Genomic DNA, 23,550 nt, shown 5'->3' on the forward strand with positions numbered 1-23,550 from the left:
CCTTTTGGCAATCAGATAACAAGCTTCCTCTGTGCTGTAAATAAACCCTCAGATTTGCCCCGCCCCACACATGCACTGTATTCAGTGCATGTATAGTTAAGTGTGACTATACGTATAGTTAAGTGTGACACACTGTTTATAGCCACGTACACATTTTTGGAATCTTATTAGACATTTACTTTCTGTGTGAAAAAGCTTGTGTCCACTTGTTTTATTGATACTCGGACTCGAGAGGGATGCACGTTTTGTGCGTGCTCTGGACACCGTGAGGGGAGTCCCTGCGGCCACAGGGCAGGCGGACGGGCCTCCCGACCCTCACACGCAGTGGGTCTGCATGCAGGACCTCCGTGGGCCGCACTTAAGTTGCCTCTGCTCAAGCGGAAGCCGCCTTCGCTTGTTTCAGTTCCGCTGTGGGTGACACCACTAAACTGCGTAGGGAACGGGGGTCCTGCCTAAAACACGAGCAGACACGGAAGAACTCAGAATTCTCCTGTGTCCTGGGGGGGCACTGCAGGCCCGCGGGGCCGCGTGAGCAGGCGGGGCCGACGCACGGCACACCGGGCAGCAGGGCCCTTCCCGCAGACGCCGGGTGGCTGCGTGCAGCTCCCGTTCCTCCGGCCTTCTCTCAGCAGCAGCCCTTGTGAGCACCCAGGAGAACAGCCGGTTCCTTGTTCCGTGTCTGGTGTTGGTGTTCTGTTCTTCACTTGACTCAGAGACTGTAGCCCGCGAGCGACTGTGAGATTCGGGATTGGAGATTTGGGTTCCGAGCTTTGTCTTAGAAGCTTGGATAACATCTCGCCTACCAGCTTCTTCAGTTGGAAAGAATAAGATGGCCCTATTTTTTTTTTTTGGTCCCTTAGGTCCATGCTCTAGTTAGTAAGAAGAATACAAAGGATTGTCCGGCCCCCTCCTCCCGCTCCGGGAGACGTTCATGAGCTGGGAGTTGTCCCGAGTCCGTGGGGCACAGGCCGTGCGCTCGGGGTCCTCCTGGGCGAGTTGGGGGGGTCTTCCTCCTGGGTCACTCCAGACCGTTTCTGGTTTTTCTCCTTGACTGTTCTTTCCAATTGTTTTCCTCTGGTTATGGCAGGAAAATCTCACTCTCTCACACTTGTCCTGGCCCCCCCCCCACGCTCCCCGCCCCCACCATGCCTCAGATGTGGAATCCGTCTGGAACATAATGCCAGACATTGAGGAAAGCAGTGTGTTTTGGAGTGGATGGAGATATCAGAGAGATTCAGTCCAAACATTCGAAGGAAGTCAGGGTTCACTTTAGAGGCATTATTAACCTGTTCGGTGATATCTTTTAAAAACAAATTAAATCCCCTGGGGGGACTGGTTAACAGAGTTATACAGGTTGCAGGTGTACAATTCCATGACACGCCATCTGTGTATCGCATCGTGTGTTTACCGCCCAAAGTCAGATCTTCTTCCACCCAACTCATGGTTTTTTTTAAGGTTTTATTTATTTATTTTCAGAGAGGGGAAGGGAAGGAGAAAGAGAGGCAGAGAAACCTCAATGTGTGGTTGCCTCTCAACGTGCCCCCTAAGGGGAGACCTGGCCTGCAACCCAGGTCTGTGTCTTAACTGGGAATTGAACTGGCGACCCTTTGATTCGCAGGCCTGTGCTCAGTCCACGGAGCTACACCAGCCAGGTCACAACCCATGTTTTTGTAACCCAGCTTTTCCTTGAGCATTCACTTGAAGGGAAGATCATTTTGTTTGGACGGTGGGGGTGGGGTTGTGCTTCTATTGTGTTTTCTCAATTAAATTAATTGGGGTGACAGAGGTGAGTAACATTCTGTAAGTTTCAAGTGGGGAACCCTGTAACACGTCATCCGTATGCTGTACTGCGTGCCCACCCCTCCAAGGTCTAGTCTCCTTTCATGATCACACATGTGACTCCCTTTATTCTTGTCATCCTCCCTCGGCCCTCTGGAGGTGAGATAATTTAGGGTGCAAACACTTATTTAATTATTTTAGTTTTTTGAAATGTTTTCTACTATGTTTTGTATTAAATATACAATAACGTGGAATGTAGTTTTTGGACTACTCTAGGAAACTGACAACTATATACTTTTACCTTTGGGAGATTATTTCCAGAGATCTAAACATTAGCCTTTACAAATAAGCTTTTGGAATCTGATTAATTTGCAAGTTAAGGACTGTCTATAATTGGTCGCAGGTGTTAAGCAGATTAAACACTGATTCTTAGTCTATTATAGGGGCCGTATCCTCTGCATGTTTATCATGAGGGAAGTTTATCATAAATGAAGGTTCTTTGCTTTCTAGGCTTGATCAAATTCAGTCCTTGGTTCAAAGAATACACTCGTTCCTTTTTTCCCCACTCTTCTTTCTTAATTTGAAAGGTTTTCTACAATAAAGCTGCTCCTATAACCAGACATAAGCAGTGAGACTCAGCACAAGGGGTCTGGAGCTGAGACCGTGCCGTTGGGGAGCACGTGTCCTTCCAGTGAAGCTCCCGGGCGAGTCCGGCTGTGCATTGTGTCCGGGGTCTGCTCTCGGACGGTGACCTGCAGGGCTATGTCCGCCTGTGTGTTGCAACATGACGGCCTTGGACTCAGCGTCTGTGAGATGAGGCACGCAGGGTTTCTTGGGATCGAATGTTCCTCCCTTTCCCCAGCCACGGGGCCCTTTGAGACTCTGTGTGTCGGGGGAACATGGGCTCAGCCCTGGGCAAGGGGCCCGGCCGGTTCTGTGAGCAGCTCCTATGTTGGACCCTGAGCTCTGTTCAGCCAGGATAAGCCCATGTCACGGAGACCCTGCTGGCAAGCGATGTGTGTCTGTCCCGCTGGTAGCTGTCAGCTCTGGAGGAACGGCTCTTCGGGCGGATGGTGGGAATGCTGGTCCCCGTCGCATTAGATGGGGACACACCCATGGCTGAGGCTGCGTGCCGGTGTCCTGTGTGGGAGTCTGAGGGCTCCCAGGGCCCGCCCGTGGGAATTCCGCCCGTGGCAGAGGTGGAGAGAGCACTTCTGTTCTAAGCCAGCCCTCCAACACACAGAACCCTGTCCGCCGTACATCCCATTCCACATTCAAGTCCATGTGGGAAGAGACGTCACCTGAGAATATTTCGGAGCAGACGTCACCTCAACCAAACACAGCCGTTTCCAGACCTTGTTTTCGTAGGGGCGCCAGGTGGCTGGTGGGTACTTTTAGGGCAGAAATGAGCCGGGGAGATAGGACCCGGCATCAGGCCCGCCTCCCTCTGTAATTAGTGTGGCCTCTGTACCCATTGAGCAGAGGCAAGGTCGTAGCCTTGGCGGGCCTGGCAGCCTGTGATTTACAATAGACGCGGAGCTTGAAGAACAGGAAGAATGACTTGCCTTCCTTTACAATGAGCTACAGGCTCTCGGAGACAGGATGCATTCACTCTTGTTCTGTTTTAATTAATTGGGCTGTTTAGCACCAGCGATTTAAAATAGACCCGAATAAAATACAGGCTGTTGTCAACATCCAAGTTGCACTTCTGGTTTGTGATCTGACTTAGCGCTCCCCGTTGTAAGTGATTGTTGAACGCCACGCATTTATTTCATTTCCACAAGCCATTGGAACAAAAGGAGTCATTTGAAGAAATGTGGACTCGGAAATTGTTTGCCTTTTTCCTTTTTTTTTTTTTTTTGGAGCTTTTAAGTTGAATACAGACATTGTTTTCGCCGTCACTGGTTATAATGGGAGGGGATGATTAAGAGGGAAAGCGCTGCTAAAAATAATGAAATTAAACATTTTGCTGGCGCTCGTGTATGACCCTGGGGACGTAATGCTGTCTTCAGGAAAAAGCAGTTTATAAATCAGGCGCCCTGACATTTAAGAATTCTGAGAACCACAGTCCCAGGAGCCACGGAAGAGACTTTCAAGTTTTTTGTTTTAATTCTTGGTGGAGTTTCTTACCTCGCAGTGTTTTTTTTTTATAGACGGTCATTCCACGGGCTTCTGTGGCTCCGTGTCTGCGGCAGCGACTGGCCGCTGCCGGCCCGTCCTGAAGGCGGCCCGGCCAGGTCGCCTTCCTCTTCTGTTCGGGGGAAGGTCATGTGTGGGAACGCGGGCACGATGTCAGCTGTCTCCTGACCCCACGTGCTTTGCTGGAGAGCGACCTGGGCCCCTCCCGGTCTCCCGGTATCCTCACGGTTGGTCTGACACATGGGCCGGAGCCTGGGCCTCACGGTCGCCGGGGCTCAGGCTCCGGGCGACTCCAGAGGCCGTTTGGAGAGGCGGGGCTGAGAGCAGGGTCAACGTAAAACCAGAAGGTTGGGGAGGAGGGGTGGGAGGAAGCCGGTGGGAGGGGGACAGATGGAAATGAAAAAACACAACAAAAACAAAGGTAAAAACATAGAGTAAAAAATGAATAGAAAGAAGGTTGCCAGAGAGTGCGTGGAGAGGCGGGACAGCGGGTCAGCATTGCCCTCTCTCCCTCTCTCACTCTCTCCTCCCTCCCCTCCCTCTCTCCTCCCTCCCCTCCCTCTCTCCTCCCTCCCCTCCCTCTCTCCTCCCTCCCCTCCCTCTCTTCTCCCTCCCCTCCCTCTCTCCTCCCTCCCCTCTCTCTCTCCTTAAAAACCAGTCAAGAAAAATACGAGAAGGCTGGGCAGGCGTGGCGTTGGCGGGTGGCAAGCACGGAGATGTTTGCCGCCTTGTGTTCTGATGTTTGTACACACAGCCAGTCTCGAGGGCCAAGGGGTCAGAAATACCGACAGCCGTAGGTCCAGACTCTCAATGACACAGGGGGTGACAAGGGGGCAGAAATATTTGGGGAGCCAAGTCTACCCCCTTTCTGTGGTCCCTGGCTGTGGAAGAGTAATGTGCCGGATACCAGTCTGAGCACTTCACGTGTGTTGGTAACTGTGCTAATCTCCCAGCAGTCAGCCTTAGGGGCCAGAGTTCTCATCCGCTCCTCACAGTTAAGGACGTGGAAACTGAGTCAATGTCATTCGGCCCCTACGTGAAAGGAGGCGGCTGGACTTGAACCCGGGCAGCTTGGCTGTGGACTCCGGTGTCCCCTACCGACAGGCGGTCCCTGTCACGCTCGTCACACACGATGTTCTCCCCCCCACCCCGTTCACACAACCGTCCGTTCTGGGGGTACGTGCTGTGCCCCAGGCGCAGTGCAGAGCCCTGGGACACGGAAGACCGAAGCCCTGCGCTCAGACGTGCGGCCCGGCCGGGCAGACTGACGGCAGGAGCCGCAGCGGCACGTGACGGCGGATGGGGGAGAGTGGCAGGGAGAGCAGGGAGCTTTGAGAACACAAGGAGGAGCCTGGTCTCCCCGGGTCGCCGTAGGGGGCTGGCCTGCCAGAGTGATGGGGGGGTGACCCTCTAACGCTGCCAGGGTGCCAGGAGGGCTCGGGTCCCGTCTGGGCTTCACGGCCCACCCGTTCTCCGGCCCCCGCGGGAGACCCTGCTGGTCCTGGGTGTGAGCTCCCCGTCGAGGCTGCAGGCCTCCCCTGTGCCCCCGTTGAGTGTGTGCACGTTGGTCTTTGGGGGCTTTTGCTCCACCTCCAGCTTCCTGCCTCTTAGCAGGCACGGGGAGTGGCCGGGGGCAGCCACAGGACGGGCGCGGGGAGGTGGGGGAGAGGGTCTGGGCCAGCCGTGCACCTGTGTGGGAGTACGTGCTGTCGGCGGGTGCGGGTCTCTTCCTCACCCCCCTTCCGCACCTCACGGGAGAACGGGCCGGGCCCAGGGGTGCTCTTGGGCCACTGGCTCGGGCAGTGGATTTCATTAGCTCCCCCAGGCACTGCCACTGCAGTGGGGCAGGATTTAGAAATCATGGAACGGGACCCACCCTCTCGGGTGGGCGTGCCTTCCGTCCCTTGCAGGTGTCCACAGTCACTCTCGACTCCTCTATGTCCTGAGCGTCTCTCTGGCCGGAGGCCGTGCGAGGCGGGCAAGGGTTTGAAGGTCTCGGTCGCTGCCCTCCAGGAGCTTTCTGCTTGAGGGTGAAGGAAAGTGACCCCAGCAGGGCTGTGCGGCCGGCCGGCCAGGAAGTGGCCAGGGGTGCGTCTGGGAGCCAGGCCGCCCGACTCCGTGTGACCGTGAGCAGCTGACTCGGGAGACTGTTTCACGTGTCAGAAAGAAGCTGGGGGAATAGTGGGAGTCAGGGTGGCCCGAGGACATCTGAGCCAGACCGTGTGAAGTGCTTAGAGTAGTGCCCGGCACCTGGTGCGTGCTGTGCCCCTTTGTGCGTTTTATTGTCATTTTCATGGTCATGGTCACTCCTGAAATCGAGTCTGTGGAGTGAGGGCAGCGGCTTCTGAGCTGGAGAAGAAAGGCATTGTGGGGGCAGTGCTCGGGTGAGGGCGAACGGGGACAGCTGTGTGGTGGGCGGCCCAGGTAAGCCCGCAGGTGCCAGGAGGCGTGTCGAGCGCGTTCAGGGAACGGGGAGGAGCCCAGGAGCCCAGGACCCCAGGGGCTGGGGTTGGCTTACGGCACAAGGACGAACTTACTGGAAGGGCTGGTCACCTGGCTGGGCTTTTGGAGGAGGATTTGATTGGGAAGATTTTGCCCGTTAATTCCAAGAGGAATGTATTTAGTTGACTAGGTCGGCCTACTGTAAAGCCAGTCCGCACTTGGTATCTGTGACATCGCTTCACCATGTGTGGTAAGCACACACATTTTTACATTTTTAGGAGTTATGTAACCTAACACTCACTTACGTGTGGACATTGTGGTACTGCAAGTGAAGCTGGTTTCCCAGTGATCGCAGTGATGTAAAACACTCTAGAGTGCACTAAACTAAGAGAGATCGTCTGTTGAAAGAGGAGTGTCCGTAGATGGTGCTCCACGGGGCCGAGGTGGGGCCTGACGGGTGGAGAATCCAGTGGGGGAAGTGTTGGCTAAGGGTTAACCATACATTCTGCTGGCTGGTTAGCTTGGAGTACTGTAATTTTATTATGCTATTAAATAAAAAATTCACAGCATGCATATACATAGATATGCTATGAATATGTGTATTCGAGTGCTGGCTCTTTAAGGGTTATTGGGGTCCTTGGTACCTGGCCTCAAAGTTAGTTAAGCAGAAAGGAATCTCTTTAACTGGTCGACTCCCAGTCAGTTAAACGTGCCAAAGTGTATGTCGAATGCTGTGTTCTTCTGAGAAGGTTTCCAGGGCTCCCCGCGGACCAGCAGTTGACGAAAGGGACGTGTGTGCTCACTGTCGCGGGGTCTGCTGGCGTGGCACCGCCAGGCCCTGTGCAGAGGGCCGTGGTTGCGTCGGTCGGTGACAGTCTGGGAAGAGTCTTCCTGCCTGGGCTTGTTGACGATAATCTCGGGACACGGGGAGACGGTATATTACTACTCCCCCCGCCCCCACCCCCGAGAAGCAGAAAAGGGAAATCAGGGTATTTAGAAGATGCTTTGCAATGAACGTTCTTGAGAAAATAGTCTTCGAGATATTAGAATATCTGGTAACAAATTTTTGAGTGTTGAGTAAAAATAGATTTTATGTTTAGAAAAGGTATACATTTAACATTTCGTAACGGATTCAGTTCCTCCACGTGTAGAAAACAAATTAATATGCGCATCTGTACAAAGTATGAGGAAGGTGGGGATGAGGCAATGGGAAGGGGAAACTCCTCCTCCTCCCCCGGGCCCCTCGCCCCCCCCCCCCCAGCCCTATTTCTCAGACACGGCCGCCGTCAGCGGTTGGAAGTCACCTAGTTTCAAAGGTCAGGTGGCATGCAGGGGTGTGGAAGAGGGGGCTTCTTATTTCCAGGTTTGGTGCGTCTGTGGTCTCTGCATCTTCAAGCCGACGGGACGCGGGGGATTTCTGTGGCTTTGGAGTCACCTGCGTGTGGGGATCCTGACGCCCTCCCCGTGCAGCAGGGCGGCCTGGGAGGGCCCTTGCCTTCCGAGCTGCAGACTCCGCCGCAGCGAGGCTGCAGCGTGGCCGTCCTTCCGCGTTCTCACGCGGCCTCGCCGGCCTCGCCGGCCTCGTCTCTTCCTCTTTTCAGTATTAGACAGACCTAAGGAGATCTGGCCTAAGACTCCGCGACGCATTTTCTCCTGGACACGTGGGGTCTGGTGCTTTGATGACCCCGGTGTGTGTGCACTCAGCCGTGCCCTCACTCACGGGGACACATCCCCAGCCTCCGCCCACGCGCCCGTCCTCGGGTTGCGGAAGGTCGTTGCACTCAGCCGCCCCTGGAGTCTCCCTGGAATCTGCACGGCTCCTGTGGGGTTTCACTTTGCACTGATGAATCATTTAGCACCGGGATAAAAATAAAAACAAAGGCTCTCCCCTTACAGTGTGCGAACACAGGTCATGCGTGCTCAGTCACGCAGGTAAGAGCAGGAGCCGCTGGGAAGCAGTGTGTCACGTGGGCGGCCGCCCGCCTCCCCGCAGGGAGGGCCTCCTCCCAGCACACGGGTGTCCGTGCCGTTGTCCCCGAGGTGAGAAGCGTCCTTTCACTGGGCAGACCTTGTGGTGCAGGCTTTAGTGATCTAACCCAAGCCCAGGAGCCTCCCCCAGGCGGCTGTCACTGTTGCAGGCGCCGCTGGCTTCCCAGCACTGCACGTCTGTAGGCTCGAAACACGGCTGCTGCATTGCAGCCAGCTGCACTCGTGTTACGGAACCGCCCACTGGGGCACATCACAACCCCTTTTTCATGGTGGGCGCTAAAAACGAGGTTCACAGCGAGGGCTGGTGCGAACGGACCTCGGGGAACTATTTGAGCGGCGGCCCGAGACAGGAGGCGGGCTCTGCGGAGTCGGGACCCCACGTCGAGATCCTCCTTTCACGGTGGTGGCACCTCCTGTGCCGTTGCTGCTCCCTACGACCTTCACCGGGGCGGGGGGAGGGCGCTTCCTTTGTCAGACGTCCTGGTGACGTGTCAGACCAAGGTGGAGCGGTCGTGGGCAAGGCAGACGGATTGTTCACATACTTCGTTCAGTTTTCTTTCTTTAGAGAATTCAGAATTGAGGCGTTCTCTAGTCCTGAGGTTGCTGATCGTTAAATACGTGTGTACTGCGTTGCCAGCGGGGTGGCTTGGAGCTCAGAGGAGCCGGGCACAGAGAGGGAGGCCCTGCCTGTGAGGACCGGTCCCTGCCCTTCTCGCCCTGGAACACGCGTGGTTCCGCGGTTGAGGTCCGAGAGGGAGGCGATGCTGAGAAGTCCCGGGGGAGGCGGTGCCAGGAGTCACATTTGACTCAGACGCAAGAGGAAAAGGACCGATGGCTGGGCCAGAACTAAGCACGAAGTCGCACCCGCAATGATGGCGGAGTCTCCCACTGTTGCTGTTGCTCGTCACTGTGGGCAGCTGACCGGCTCCCCCGCCCCTGCCCAAGCCACAGGGACCTGCCAGCGGTCCAGGTCGCCAAGCTCTTTCCCGCCTGCACCATGGCTCTGTCCCTGCACATCTTACCCCGAGTCTCAGAGAGACCGTCCCCGAGTCTCCTTTCAGGACGCTCCTTCGGAGCACTTAACACGGACTGTTCGTCTCGGTGCATCACTGTCTTTGCCCCGCAAGAACCGGAATTCTTCTGACGGCTGCTGGGCCCTGAAACAGCCCGCCAGCCAGCGTGCTGACCCCATGGAGGCCTCGGGCCGGGGTGGCAGGCCCCATTCTGTCGCTCCTCCAGGATCAGGGTGTCCTGCTGGGCCCGGGGTTTCGAGTCTCCTGCTCTCAGGAGCCTAGTGCGTCTGCCTGGTGGTGCTCTCAGCTGCATGTGTTTGCACCCGTTTCCTTGGGATTTTATCGAGCGTTCAGAGAGCAGCCGGGCGGTCCTCAGCGCAGAGGGAGAGCTCGGGAGGCCTCCCGTGGGGGCTGTGCCCACCCCGAGACAGACGTCTTCCGGCGCTCGCCAGGCCCTGCCTCGCCTCATGGCAGGGGCCGTCCCTGAAGGACAGGGCGCTGGGCCCACACTGGTCTTTGGTGAGCTCGCAGGGCCACCGTGGGGGTGCAGCTGTGCCGCCCCCCGACGGGAAGGCCCTGCCGGGGCGCCTGTGCCGTGCCTGGAACACAGCCCTGGGCAGCCTCCGTGCATCTGCCTTCCGTCTGGAAGCCCTCACCCGGCCTTAGGCCAGAGGCTGAGAGGGAAATCGGGGCAGCGTGGTCACTGCCTTAAAGATCCACATTCATCCCTGGTGACCGTTGCCCCTCGGAGAGGAAGGGGTGACATGCAGACCTGGTGAGTCCTGTAGCCTCCTGTCCTTCGTGGGTGGCGTTCTAAGTGTCGCTGTTTATCTGCCGCAGGTCATCTACTTGAAGAGGACACCGGAAGAAGCCTACCGAGCGCTCCTGTCCGGCTCCAACCCCCCCTACCTCCCGTTCAGGTACAGCTGGCTGCTCGCGAGCCTCGCGCTGCAGCTCCCGGCCAGATGGCGTGTTGCTTTGGAGTGGGGTTATTATTGTGTTTTTTCATTGTTTTATGTTCCGTGGAGTGAAATGAGATGGCAGTTTTTATTATTTCCTTTTTTGCAGAGGTTTTTTTTCCCTCCCTATCCAGTAAGAGGAAAACAGCTTTCTCCTTTTAGGAATTAACTTTTCCCTTGAATCCTCTCTGTATCCTGACAGTTGAGCCACAAAGGAGCTAATAACCACGTCCAGATTTGTTAGCTTTTGGTCATCTACATCATTGATGCGTCCATTCATTCCCTCCCCTCGGAGCCGTGGGTGGGCTCCGACCGAATGCCGGGGGCTGGTCATGCAGAATAAGACCCTCTGAGTGTCTTCCCAGAAGCAGATGCTCAGTGGGGGCCCTGGGTCCCCTGTTAAGCTCATACACTAGCTTTTGTCTTGAGGAAGGAAGGCTGTCTCTTCATTGCACTCTTGGGAAAGAAGGCGTTGTAAGTATCACCTGAAGAAGATCTCTTAAAACTTTGGGTGAACTTGAGGTTGTTTAAAAGGTAGAAGGGAAGGAACATAATACATCGAAACTGGCACGATAGTCATCTCTGACGGAGCTGCGAATGATCACAGCGTTTCTGCCTCTTTGGCTCATTCGTGTGTCCAGACCTGCGGGCACACGGACCCCTTGTTGTTGTTTCCGACGCCGTGGTTACCAGCAGCAGCGGAAGGGGGGACAGAGAGATCCAGGGGCCTCTCTGCAGGTCCATCCCCCTTGCTCTCCTGCCGGGTCAGAGGGTGCACCCCAGAGCCTGCCCCTTAAGAGTGTTTTTAGTAAACATTTCAATGACTCAGTTAAGACAGAATCCCTTAAGGTTCCAGGGATTCTTAACCTCTGTTTCTCAGACCACAGGAGGGGGCATTGTGGGGCTTTGAGCGGGGGTAGTACAGGTTGGGGGGTGTGGGTATGGCTGCACCCGCTCTACCTGATCTTCTCAGCAAAATCAGGGGGTAATGCAGTGAGAGGAAGTATCCCCCCCAAATCTAGAGTTGAGCTAATTAGCTATGGAAGGGCAGGCAAAAAGTGACAGGTTATTAACCGTGATTCTATTTTTAGCTTATATGTGCTAAGTAATTTATTTCCTGAGAACTAGAGTTTTTGGATAATTAAGAAAATCAGAATGGAAAGAAGATAGTACAAAAGTTATTACTACTTAATGTAGAATTAAATCATAATTATTACAGTTGTAGTCTATTTTTCTAAATTGTCTTTATGTATTTGAAAATGTAAACACATTAACATGGTTTAAAATTTTTTTTAAAGAATTCTAAGTTTCTTTTTTAAAATATTTTATTTATTTATTTTTAGAGAGGGAAGGGAGGGGGGGAGAGAGAGAGAGAGAGAGAGAGAGAGAGAAACATCAATGTGCAGTTGCTGGGGGCTGTGGCCTGCAACCCAGGAATGTGCCCTGACTGGGAATCGAACTTGCGATGCTTTGATTCGCAGCCTGTGCTCAATCCACTGAGCTACACCAGCCAGGGCTTAAACATTTTTTAAAGTATAAGAAGGTTTACAGTGAAAATGCTCCCTCTCACCCTCGATCCTCACCTGTTCGGTTCCTTCTCGGTAACCTCTGTGTTAGTTTATATACCCTGTCTGTCCCTCTGGAGTTTCTGTATGCGCAGATAAGCAAATAAAGACATACATTCTCAGTTTCCCCATTCTTACCACAGAACGTGGCACACGGCGTTCACTGTTCTGCACCGTGAGTTTTGTCATGTAACTCCTCTTGGCTGTCTTTTCATACTAGTGTGTAAACAGCTTCCTTCCTCATTCTGTCTTATTTCTGTACCATGTTCAACAGTGCATTTCACCCGTCTCTGACAGGTAGATCTTTGGGTTGTTTGCTATCACTTTAATTGTCGTTTTTTAATTCCAGTGGTCTCAAATGTATTTTAGAAGAAAGAAACTCAGACAATACTATAAAGAAAATTACACTATTGTTGTTAGACATAAAGAGCGTTTCGTAATCTGTTTGGTAAAGCCACTCACATGAAAAAGCATGCTGAATGCAAACATGAGGCCTTTGTGCTTGGTGTCAGCTCCTGTTTCTGGCTAATAGGTTGACCTTGAACATAGCTCTGTGTCTTTCAAGACCCCAGGAGCTGTGTTCATATCCAGCTGCATTTCTACATCCAGACTCTTCGCGAGCCATATGTGGGGGGCAGAGAATATGGCAAAGTGGTGCATTTATGACTTAGTGGGAAAGATAGTACTGCGAGTTTGCTGGAACTTGATGAAAGAAGCTTAATTCTCGCTAGTGCTAAGATAAGATGTGAGTTGAGGTTAGTCTATGGCCCAGGCCAGGGCAGTGGCCTCAGGAATCATCTTCAGGAGGAGGCGAAGGGATTGAGCAAAAACAAAACCAAAACCACCTCACAGACACAGACCACAGTGTGGTGGTGACCAGAGGGAGGGGGTGGAGCAGGGAGGAGAGGGAAAGGGGGGAATGACACCCTATCACGTGAGCACCTCATGCCATCCGAGCAGACGTCTGTGTCGTGATGACTTGCTTGCATGGCTGACTCTCCACCACGCATGGCTGACCCTGCTCTTGAGGGCCGATCGGGCTCTGCTCATCGTGTGCCAGAGAACAGTGTGTGCGCCAGTCACTGCGGTAGCCTCCCGGGTCCCAAGATGAGCAGGGTGACGAGGTGGCCACCCAGGGGGCTCAGTGCGTGGCTTGTAAGTGTGCAGGCTGGTGAGCGGTTACGGTGCTTTACTAGAGTGAGGAGGTGGATGTTACGGGAACACGGAGGGTGGAGGTTGCACCTGGGAACTGGGGGTTGGAGGACGTGTTGGGGGCGAGCCCCTGAATACGTTTCCTGCAAGGATGAAGCGGGAGGAGCCACGCAGGTGCTGACTTGGGTGTGGCGGTGTTTCCTTCGCATGGCACAGGTTGTCTCCCTGGGGGCGCAGGCCAGGTGGGGTGTGTACAAGGGTACTGTGACGTTTGTGGTGCAGGCGCATCGTTAGAACTGAAAGGACTCTCTGGCTGAGTTTTTCTCTCTGGATTTATACTTAAAAAATTTAAAGTAGAGAAAGCAAGTTGGACTTCCAGCCAAGATGGAGGCATAGGTAGACATACTGTGTCTCCTCGCACAACCAAAAGAAGGGCAACAACAAATGTAAAAACAAAAAACAGCCTGAACTCACAGAAAATCAAACAGTATGGAAGTCTGACAACCAAGGAATTAAAGAAGAAACACCCAGACTGGCAGGAGGGGTGGAGGCGGGTGGCCAGAGTGGAGCAGATGTGCGGTGAGGCAGCCGCTGGCTGACCAGGTGGTCCCACGTTCGAGTGCGGCTAAACCGGGAGGAACAACTGGGGAGCGAGACAGACTCGCAACCCAGGGCCCCAGCTCGGGGAAATAAAGACTCAAACCTCTGATTAAAAACACCTGTGGGGGTTGCGGCAGCGGGAGAAACTCCCAGCCTCACAGGAGAGTTCATTGGAGAGACCCACAGGGTCCTAGAACGCACACAAGCCCACCTACCCGGGAGCCAGCACCAGAAGGGTCCAGTTTGCCTGTGGGAAGTGGGGAAAGTGACTGAAAGTCCGAGGAGAGCTGAGCAAGCGGCTCTGTTCCCTCTCGGACCCCGCCCCCACAACGCAGCGAGGTGGGTTGACCCGCCCCGGCGAACAGCTAAGGCTCCACCCCTTACTATGTAACAGGTGTGCCAAGACAAAAAAAATGGCCCAAATGAAAGAACGGATCAAAGCTCCAGAAGAAATACAACTAAGTGACGAAGAGATAGCCAACCTATCGGATGCACAGTTCACAACACTGGTGATCATGATGCTCACAGAAATGGCTCAATGTGGTCAACAAATTAGAGGAAAAAAATGAAGGTTATGCTAAGTGAAATAAAGGAAAATGTATAGGGAACCAACAGTGATGGAAAGGAAACCAGGACTCAACGGTGTGAACCAGAAAGAAGGAACAAACATTCAACCAGAACAGAATGAAGAAACAAGAATTCAAAAAAAGTGAGGAGAGGCTTAGGAACCTCCAGGACATCTTTAAATGTTCCAACATCTGAATCATACAGGTGCCAGAAGGAGAAGAAGAAGAACAAATAATTGAAAACTTATTTGAATAAATAATGAAGGAGAACTTCCCCAATCTGGCAAAGGAAATAGACTTCTAGGAAGTCCAGGAAGCCCAGAGAGTCCCAAAGAAGTTGGACCCGAGGAAGCACACACCAAGGCACATCATAATTACATTAGCCAAGATTAAAGATAAGGAGAGAATCTTAAAAACAACAAGAGAAAAGGAGAGAGTTACCTACAAAGGAGTTCCCATAAGACTATCAGCTGATTTCTCAAAAGAATCTTGCAGGCAAGCAGGGGCTGGAAAGAAATATTCCAAGCCATGAAAGGGAAGGACCTACATCCAAGATTACTTTATCCAGCAAAGCTATCATTTAGAATGGGCAGGCAGATAAAGTACTTCCCAGATAAGGTCAAATTAGAGGAGTTCATCATCACCAAGCCCTTATTATATGAACTGTTAAAGGGACTTATCTAAGGAAAAGAAGATACAAAAATATGAACAGTAAAATGACAACAAACTCACAGTTATTAACTGCTGAACCAAAAACAAAAGCAAGCTAAGCAAACAAGTAGAACAGGAACAGAACCACAGAAATGGAGATCACATGGAGGGTTATTAGCGGGGCAGTGTGAGTGGGAGAGAGGGGGAAAGGTAAAGAATAAGCAGCATAAATTGTAGGTACAAAATAGACAGGGGCAGGTTAAGAATAGTATGGGAAATGTAGAAGCTAAAGAACTTAAATGAACTAAAGGAGGGGAATGTGGGTGGGAGGGGGTGTGCAGGGCAGAGGGGAATAAAGGGGGGGGAATGGGGCAACTGTAATAGCATAATCAATAAAGTAAATTAAATTATAGTTTTCTATTAACTTAGTTAAAAAGCACTTCAAAAGGAGGCAAGTTGAAGAAAAGGTTTGGATAACTCGACTGCCTGTTCTTCCCCGGTTTTACTGGATATAATCAACATAGAATGCTGTGTAAGTTCCAGGTGTACACGCAGGAGCATCCAACCTTTTGGTGTCTCTGGGCCACACATTCAAACACAAAACAAACACTAATGAAAACTGACGAGCAAAAAAAAAAGGGGGGTTTAAGTACATTTACGATTTTGCGTTGGGCTGCATGCATGGCCACCCTGGGCCGAGGGTTAGACACCCCGGGCAGGGCACGGCTGGGTGGCACACCTGTATAGACCACCGCCCAAGGTTAACGAACACCCACCCCTCATAGAGCTGGAGACATCGGGTTCCCTTGCGATGAGAGCTGCGGGGTCTAGTCTCAGCGGCTGTCGGGTGTCCCAGACCGCAGCGTCCACTGTGGCCACCACGCTGTTTCGTGTCTCTAGTCCTTGTCTGTCTTGTAACTGGAAGTTCGTGCCTTTTCCCCCCTTTCGCCCAGTACCGCCCCCCCGCACCCCATTTACTGTGTACTCGTGACTCCATTAAGTGCCGTGGGCTTCAGAGAAGGTTTAACTTCTGGCTTGGTGGGATGCCCAGGAGTGTGTGGTTCAAGGTCAGTATTAGGGTGTTCCATTCAATTAGAAAGTAGTGTGTCAACAACTGTCCTTTTCGCCCGTGCTGAGCTAGACGATGCATTTATCCAGGGTCACTTCAGCTGGAAACGAGAGGAGCCGGGCGCTGTTCACCTCTTTGGGTCTTTGAGTCCGTCTGTCTTTAGTGTGAACCTGGCAGTTGACCTTTGCAGGAACGTGGGCCTCTCAGTGCAGCAGAGTTTGGATGGGTGGGCCATGCCCGATTTCCAGCCTTCCGAGAAGCCCCGAGAACCGCCGCTTGGCTGGCGTCCTGTGGGACCACCCACCGGCTCTGTGCTCCCTGGGGTGGTTGTCCCGGCCGCCACTCGCAGCGGGTTTCAGATCTGCATTCTCGGGCGTTTCTTAAAACCGTGTCTGTGAAAACGCTGCAGTCGCACAAGAGCACGGGCAAGGTAATCGGTCTGAACCACATAATTCTTCTTTTACATCTTGTGGTGCTTTTGAATTCATTTACACTCTCGGCTTACTGGTCCCTGCATGGCAGCTTGGTACATCGTTTTGGTGTTGATGGTGATTCATCAGTGTGCCCAAACCCAGCATTCCTGTGGTGCATAAAATTAAATGGGGACTGAAGAGCTACACACAAGAAATAACCCGGGCTCCTGGGTTTGCAGACGAAGACGGGGAGTGTTGGTAGGAAGCGGGGGGGGGGGGGGGGGGGGGGTAGCGCGCTGGGGCCGAGGTGCAGCGGACACCAGGGCGGCTCCAGCATCCAGTGAAGAAAGCTGGTTGAAGGTTGGCTGTCTTATCACCGATGGCTAGTTTACTGGTTGTTTTTTCTAGGTGGCTGGAGCTGGGTAGGGTGGGGTGGGGTGGGGGGCGGACTGCTTCCTGGTTGGGCCCAGGGATGCGTTTTCGCTGTGGCTGTTTCATTTTGGCTTGGAGAAGATGGCAGAATGTATAGGTCAGTGTTCCTAAAGATCTGTCAGTTCCCACCCTTGGTTTTTAAAAGTCTGGGAAGCTTGAAAAAAACGTCGATGCCTGGATTCTCTTTCCAGAAATTCTGATAGAATGGCCTGGATGTTGTTGGGCTTTCTGAATACCACCCACGTGATTGCGGTGTGTCGCCAGGGCTGAGAACCACAGCTCTGTATGCTCTACCATGGCCCCCTCCCCCCAGAAGTCAGGGATCAGATACGTTTAGAGCTCACTGTCTTAGAGATTTACAAAGCACATTCCTATTTTTAAGATTCTGAATTTGAGTGATAAAACAACCAGGCTAATTTTGCTTGACTCGGAATTTTCCAAAGTGCTTTGTCCTGAGTCCCTCCCCCCGCCTCCCCCGAGCTTCTATTAACATCTGGCAGGACTCAGGCTCTGGAACACCCTAGCACACCTGTCCAGGTCTCTCGGGATCAGAATGAACATGCTGCCATTCGTGGAACTGTTTTTGTGCTTTTCCCCGAGAGCCTTGGAGGTGGATGGCTGATCAAGTGGTGGCATTTCATTTGCCGTGAACAGCAATCTGCAAGTTCAGTGTTCTCATAGGCCCAGTGACCTCTAACAGACTCCCCCCCCCGCCCCGGCAGCCCCTTCCTGGCATTTGCCACCGAAACGGACCCGGACCTGTGTGCGAAGGGAGGGTTTGTTGTGTGTGCGGAGGACCTGTGGTGATCGTGGTTGCCGAGCTCCGTCTCACACGGAGGCTGACTCAACCGGGAAATGTCCTCCTCCTCGGTGACCTTGGCCCTCTGGGCAAGCCCGAACTCGCCGGTCCCTGACAAAGGCACAGAGGGGTCCACACTCACGGCCTGGCTTCGGTCTGCCTCCTTGATTCTTCCACAGCCGAGCGAACACGCGCTGGTGGGTGTCACAGGGAGACAGCTCTCTTTACCCAAAGCGCTGAACGAGGTGTTTGTTTGCTGACACACGATACTGTGCATTTTACCATTTTATTTAGCAAGTAGCTTTGCGCTTCAGAGGGAAAGTTCTCCTTGCCGTGTTTTTCTCTTGAGTGTCACAAATGCCCGAGCGAAACTATTTGATGCTCTCCGGAGGCTTTTCCCTTCCTTCCCAGCTTCTCTCTGTGGTGGCCGGCTGCCTCTCGGCTTCTTGGTGTTCGTTCACCTTTGGGGTCCTTCACCTGTGACTCTTTCCTAAATCTTTGCTTCTGATGCTTGTTACATTGTGGGGGGGGGAATCTTCATTGTTACATTGTTGTGGGGGATGTTCATGAGTTTTGAATAGCAAGGAGCGCCCGTTTCCTGCCTGAGGGGTGGGAATAAGTGCAAACAGGCGACTTATCTAGTCCAAACCGCTGAACGCACCCTCACTGGCGGGCGTGTGGGCTAACTTGGGTCACCAGGAAGGGCAGACTCTTCATCACGTCTTTGTTGTCGAAGTGGTGAGCAAGCAGCAGGACATAAGACCTGGTAACAGAAACCGCTGTTCGGGTCCCTGTGACCCAGCACATCCACGTAAGGAAGGTGGCGGGTTACCTCTCCGCCACGCTCTGCTTCAGTGGCGTGAGTTGGGAAACTGGCTCAGATGGTTCTCTTCAGTCCTGGTTTCACGGTCCCAGTGTCACCGAGCCGTCTGGGCAGGCCCGGGACCAGGCTGTTGGTGCTCGTTGGGGTGCACGCGCAGGAGCCAGCCGCGGTGGGGAAGGCGGTTTGGAGCAAGACTGGAATCCTTTACGTTAACGAACGCAGGCATTGTGTCGAATGCCTGTTATATGACGCTCTCGACTATGGCTTCTGTCTGTATAGCAACGTGAGTGTGGCCACTTGGGAGCCACTTAGGTGTCTGGCTGGTGCCTGGGATGGCTGGTTCTAGTCGGATTTGTTCTGCTGATTCCGTGGGACCTTCGAGGCCGTGACCTAGCAATGAATGAACTGCACGTAGCTCTGCTCCTCGGAGGAGCTGGATGTGGTGGGAGTGGACCTCAGGCTGGATCCGCACCGCGGGAGCCCCCGAGCCCCCGTCTTCCCGGGGGCTGGCCTGCCCAGCTGTGGGCTCGGACCCCCGTAGTCACCGAGTTTGCTCTTCCGTGAGGGGCAGGTGGCTTTGTCTGCCCACCGATTCTCGAGTGTAGTTTCATTTGCAGGCCTAGATGATACAGGCCATCAGCTTTTTCTTTTTCTCCTGGAGCTGGTCCACATGTGCCGGCGGGTTGGCCAGAGCCGGGGGCCAGGTGAGCCTCGGACGCCTGTGGAGAGGGCTTCGGGGCAGTGCTCGGTGCGTGCTCGGGGCGTGTCCGTACCACACGGTCTCGGGCTGACCTGTCTGGCACCAGCGAAATGTACTGTTGAGCCCTTGGAACTGGTGTGGTCGAAACTGAAATAGACTATAACTTTAAAATATATATTGGATTTTGAAGATTTAATATAAAAAATCTTATTTATAATTATGTTGATTACATGCTGAAATGGTACTATTGCAGATATATTGGATTATAGAAAATACATCAAACTGAATATAATTGGTTTCTTTTTATTTTGACATGGTCATGAAAATATTTAAAATTACGTGTGCAGCTCTCTGTTGTGATGGGCATTATAGTTCCTTTGGTCAGCAGTGATTTAGATTAGGTTTTTTGTTATTATTCACTGTTTTTGATTAAAGATTGTTTTCTGTAAGTTTGCCTTTGAAAGGTCAGTATTTCCCAGCCACTGGAGTTGTTCAGGCATGAGTTGAATGATCTCCTGGGAATGACCATTCATTCATTCGTTTGTTCAACATCTACAGCCTAGAACTGTGCCCAGCCCTGTGCTAGCCTCCGGGCACCTGGAGTTCAAGGCCATGTTCCTTGTCCTTCAGGAGCTCATGGTGCTGTGGTGGCCGGGTGGCGGGATTTGGCTCAGTGCTTGGGAGGGTGGGTAAGATGACTTCTGGGACGCTCCCCAGCCCGTGGCTCTGCAGGTGTCTGCAAACATCCTAGCAGTTGCCACCCAGATACGTTTCAGGGAAGCACAGAATCAGGACCACCGGGGGCCACAGGCACCCCCACTGTGTCTCTGTCGTCTGCTCTTTCGGACTCTTCAGTGTGGCCTCCACGTTGTAAACACCTGGCCCCCGTTGTTCTTTTCAAACAGGCTCATTACCAGAAACGCTTCCTCACTGTTTTGTGTAAACATGTCCTTTCCTCTCTGCTTTCTTCTCATTATTGCCACGGTCAAGGTTGCTAGGTGCCGAGTGGCCTCTTAGGCGCTTAGCAGTGGCTCGCTGGTCACCTGGCTCGGGAAGGAAAGAGTGTTTGCTGGCGCCCACGGCGTGAGCATGGTCCTGCTGGTGCCGCCGTGGGCTCGGGATTTCCGGAGGCTCTGCAGTCGACCCTTGCTCAGCTCTGGGACCAGATGAATCAGCCCTTTCTCTTTGTTCCTTAAATTTAATTTCTCTTCTTTAATTTAACTTCTTTGCAGCAAAATGAATGCAAAACTAGATTTAGAATTCCAGTGACTTCATCTACACACCTATTCATTCATTCAGTTGCTCACTCGACACTGTCATCGACAGCCCCGCCCATCGCCACCCTCACGTGGATTTTTAAAGTCACTTTGTTAACAGCTTTGTGGCTCAAGCGACTGTCATGGTGGAAGTCACGCTGCGAAAGAATCGTCAGGATGGGTGGTGCAGAGGTGGTCGAGCGTGAGGCTGAGCCGCCTTAGTGTTTGCACGTCTCTACATGGTCAGGCGCTGGTCCTCTGTGTGGGATTAGAGACCCGTGCCTGCTTGGACCGCAGAGGTGAACCGTTAGAAACCCTGCGTGTTCGGGTATTACCTTGTCCCCTGAGCGAAGAGCACCTCTCGTTTACCTGCCTAGGGAGGTAACGCGATACGTGGTAAAACTATCACGACAGATAAGGGTGAGAGCTGGGGTTCTCCCAGGCGGAAAGGGGGTGCAAATTCTCCCCCTTAGGGGATGTCTTCGGGGGTCCAGTGGTCCTTTATGAGGGACGTGGAAAAATACACTTCCCCTTGTTCAACTCGGTAAATGCTTGGCTCCGTGCGTGCGAATGGGTGAGCGGATGGGTGAGTGGGTGGGTGAGCGGATGGGTGAGCGGATGGGTGAGTGAAGGGGTGAGCGGATGGGTGAGCGGGTGAACGAAGGAGCGAACCAGGAGCCCAGCAAACAGCCGGGAGCCGGAAGGTGGCACGGAAACGGAGGGAGGCCACAGCCGGCTGCGGCGCACTGGCACTGGCAGCGCACTCGGTGGTTTGCACCGAGGAGCTCTGTGCAGCCTCCCTGCAGTGTCTGGGCTGAAGCGAACCCTTGACGAGCACTTGGCGAAGGAAGAGGAAACTGCCTGGAGCATCCCCGCTGTTGGCTCTGTTCAGTGGATAGTCTGGCGGAGAGAACAGAAGGAAATGGTGTTAAACGGACAGCAGGGATGTCGTGTTGATGCAAAGAACGTTTTTCTTGCTAGTGAGGACTGACGTATCCGGCTATGGAGGGAACACACGTGACCGCAGAATATCACAGAAAATTTTCTTGGGATGAGCTCCCTAGCTCCTTCGCTTAATTTAAATGTTTCAATATCTGTTTTGTGCCAGGCACTGTTAGGCACTAAGGAGACAATGGTGAGGAAAAAACGTACAGGTCTTGCCTTCTTGGGGACCGTTGTGTAGGGAGCCAGAGCATCACGTGAGCACACCAGGATGCCACGTCCAACCGCAGCTAATGAATGAGCCCGGAAAAGGCGGGCACCTGAGCCTCCAGGTGGGACTGGGGGCGTTTCCTCTGAGTCAGAGGACCGCAGGGCTCAGGTCCGAAGGATGGATGAGTCGGGGAGCGTCAGCAGCGGTGAGCAGAGGGACGTGTGACCAGCAGGAGCAGGGGTTCTCCGAGGGCAGCAGGGTGCCCGTGGGGGCGCAGACCTGTGGGGGCAGCAGGGTGCCCGTGGGGGGTGCAGGCGGAGAGGGAAATAGGGGAGGAGGAGGCTGGAGAGGCAGGGAGGCCGGGCACCCCCCGGCCTTGCCTCCGATGCAGGATCTGAGCTGTCTGGAGTGCAGAGGGAAGTCGGGAAGGGTTACCACCGCTGGGGAGAGTCGCCTCTCCCGACCACCGCCCCGGCGGCCGCGAAGACTGAGTAGCAGGGCTGGGTGGACACGGGACGGCGGAGGCAGGAGTGAGTCCAATGGAGGGGCGGGCGGCGGTTGAACTTGGCAGGAGACGCTCCGAGGGGAGAACAGTGGGGCTCCGTGGCGGCAGGGTAAGGAGGGTGGGGGAACTTGCAGGGTCTATCTGGCGGGAGACTGGGGGCTGCTGGGGACCACGTGGTTGTCGTTTGGTGGTGGGGGTGCAGATTCCAGAGTCCCCTCACACCGAGAGTTTGCGCTGCCCGAAGACCCCCAGGTGGAACTGCACCCTGGGTTGTTGGCCGTCCCAACTTGGAGCTCTAAGGAGTCTGCACGAGGGAGAGGAATATGAGGTGGTTGGCAGGGGGATGGCAGTTCACGCAGATGAGATCGCGCAGGGCGTGGTTCTCGGAGTGTGGCCCCTCTGCCAGCAGCGTCAGCCCCACCGGGCAACGTGTGGGGAATGCAGATTCTCAGGCCCGGCCCTGGCCCTAGGGAGTCGGAAACTCAGGCCATTTCCGGTGGTTCTCGCTGTCCTGGGCGGTTGAGGAAGACCAGCCGGGAAGGTGGGAGACAGTGTTGCTTTTGCAGACAGGAATCTCTCCGCTTCCCCGGGCACTTCTGATCTGGTTTCCGCCCTGGTCTCCGCTCCCACGTCCGGAGGAACCCGGCGCCGCCCGCTCCTGAGCCTCTGGAGAAGCGTCCGGTGTTCGTCCGTCGGGCGGATTCTGTGCCTTTTAGCGCTCACCTTGGTTTTCAGCTTCTCGGCCTTCTTAGCTGCCCTCCCCTGATTCCCGGGCTTCAGGATTCTGTCGCTGTGGTGGCCTCTTACGCTCACTGGCCTTGTTGGATGCCATTTTTAAAAAAGCTTTTCAAAACTGTTTTTTAAGTGAGGTTCTGGTAGATACCTGGGCTCGTCTGCCACCTGTGCTCTCTCTCTCTCTTCCCCCCCAAAATGTGTCCCGGGTGTTTGCGCCCTGCACTCTCTCGGTCCCTCTCCTTCGGTGGCGTGCAGCGGGGGCCACGGGTCAGCCACCGTCTCTCTGTCCCCTGCCCCGCCTGGGGCGGGTTTCGGGGCCCCCTGGCTCTGGACTGTCAGGAAGACTAAATGTGCTGACGCACCTGAACGACGACCCACCAGGGCAGGTGTTCGGAGAAGGCGCCCCGCCTCCTTCCCCGGTCCTGAGGCTGTGACTTGATGTTTTCGCCCTCCTCACTGCGCATTCCAGTTTGAGAGCGTGGGCCAGGCTGTCCAGCCGGCCCGACTGCCCGCCTGGCGCCCCGGGTCAGCCGGGTGTCATGGCAACTCCCAGGCCGGCTCCCTCGGGCCGCCAGCGCTCTTTCCCGTCACCGGTGGACGGACGTGTGGCTCTGCTCGGACAGGAGAGGGGGTGCGGTCTCCCCGAACTCTGCGGGCAGCCCGCACGCAGGCTGGGCCTGGGGTTCCCGACAGCTGCCGCCTGGGAGCCAGCCTCGCTGAGTCTGGGCGTGGGCAGGTAGGCTGGAGGAGACGGAGGACACCTGCTAGTCTTGGAGTGTTTGTTTTCTTTTTAAATGCGGAAGTTTTATT

The 23,550-nt window shown here is 54.1% G+C and overlaps 1 protein-coding gene across 5 annotated transcripts in view; it reads left to right on the plus strand.

Annotated features, from left to right (window-relative positions):
• Positions 1 to 23,550, plus strand: part of CDC14A (cell division cycle 14A) — a 100,083-nt gene that overhangs the window by 31,420 nt on the left and 45,113 nt on the right. For 4 of the 5 annotated variants that reach the window (XM_036015899.1, XM_036015900.1, XM_028502743.2 and 1 more), the window contains exon 5: positions 10,203 to 10,282. The exons of the other annotated variant lie outside the window; for it this stretch is intronic. In XM_036015899.1, the coding sequence (XP_035871792.1) occupies positions 10,203 to 10,282 (80 nt within the window). The remainder of the gene's footprint in view (positions 1 to 10,202; positions 10,283 to 23,550) is intronic. 5 annotated transcript variants of the gene reach the window in all.

This window comes from Phyllostomus discolor, chromosome 14, assembly GCF_004126475.2.
Source record: "Phyllostomus discolor isolate MPI-MPIP mPhyDis1 chromosome 14, mPhyDis1.pri.v3, whole genome shotgun sequence".
Classification (NCBI taxonomy): Eukaryota; Metazoa; Chordata; class Mammalia; order Chiroptera; family Phyllostomidae; genus Phyllostomus; species Phyllostomus discolor.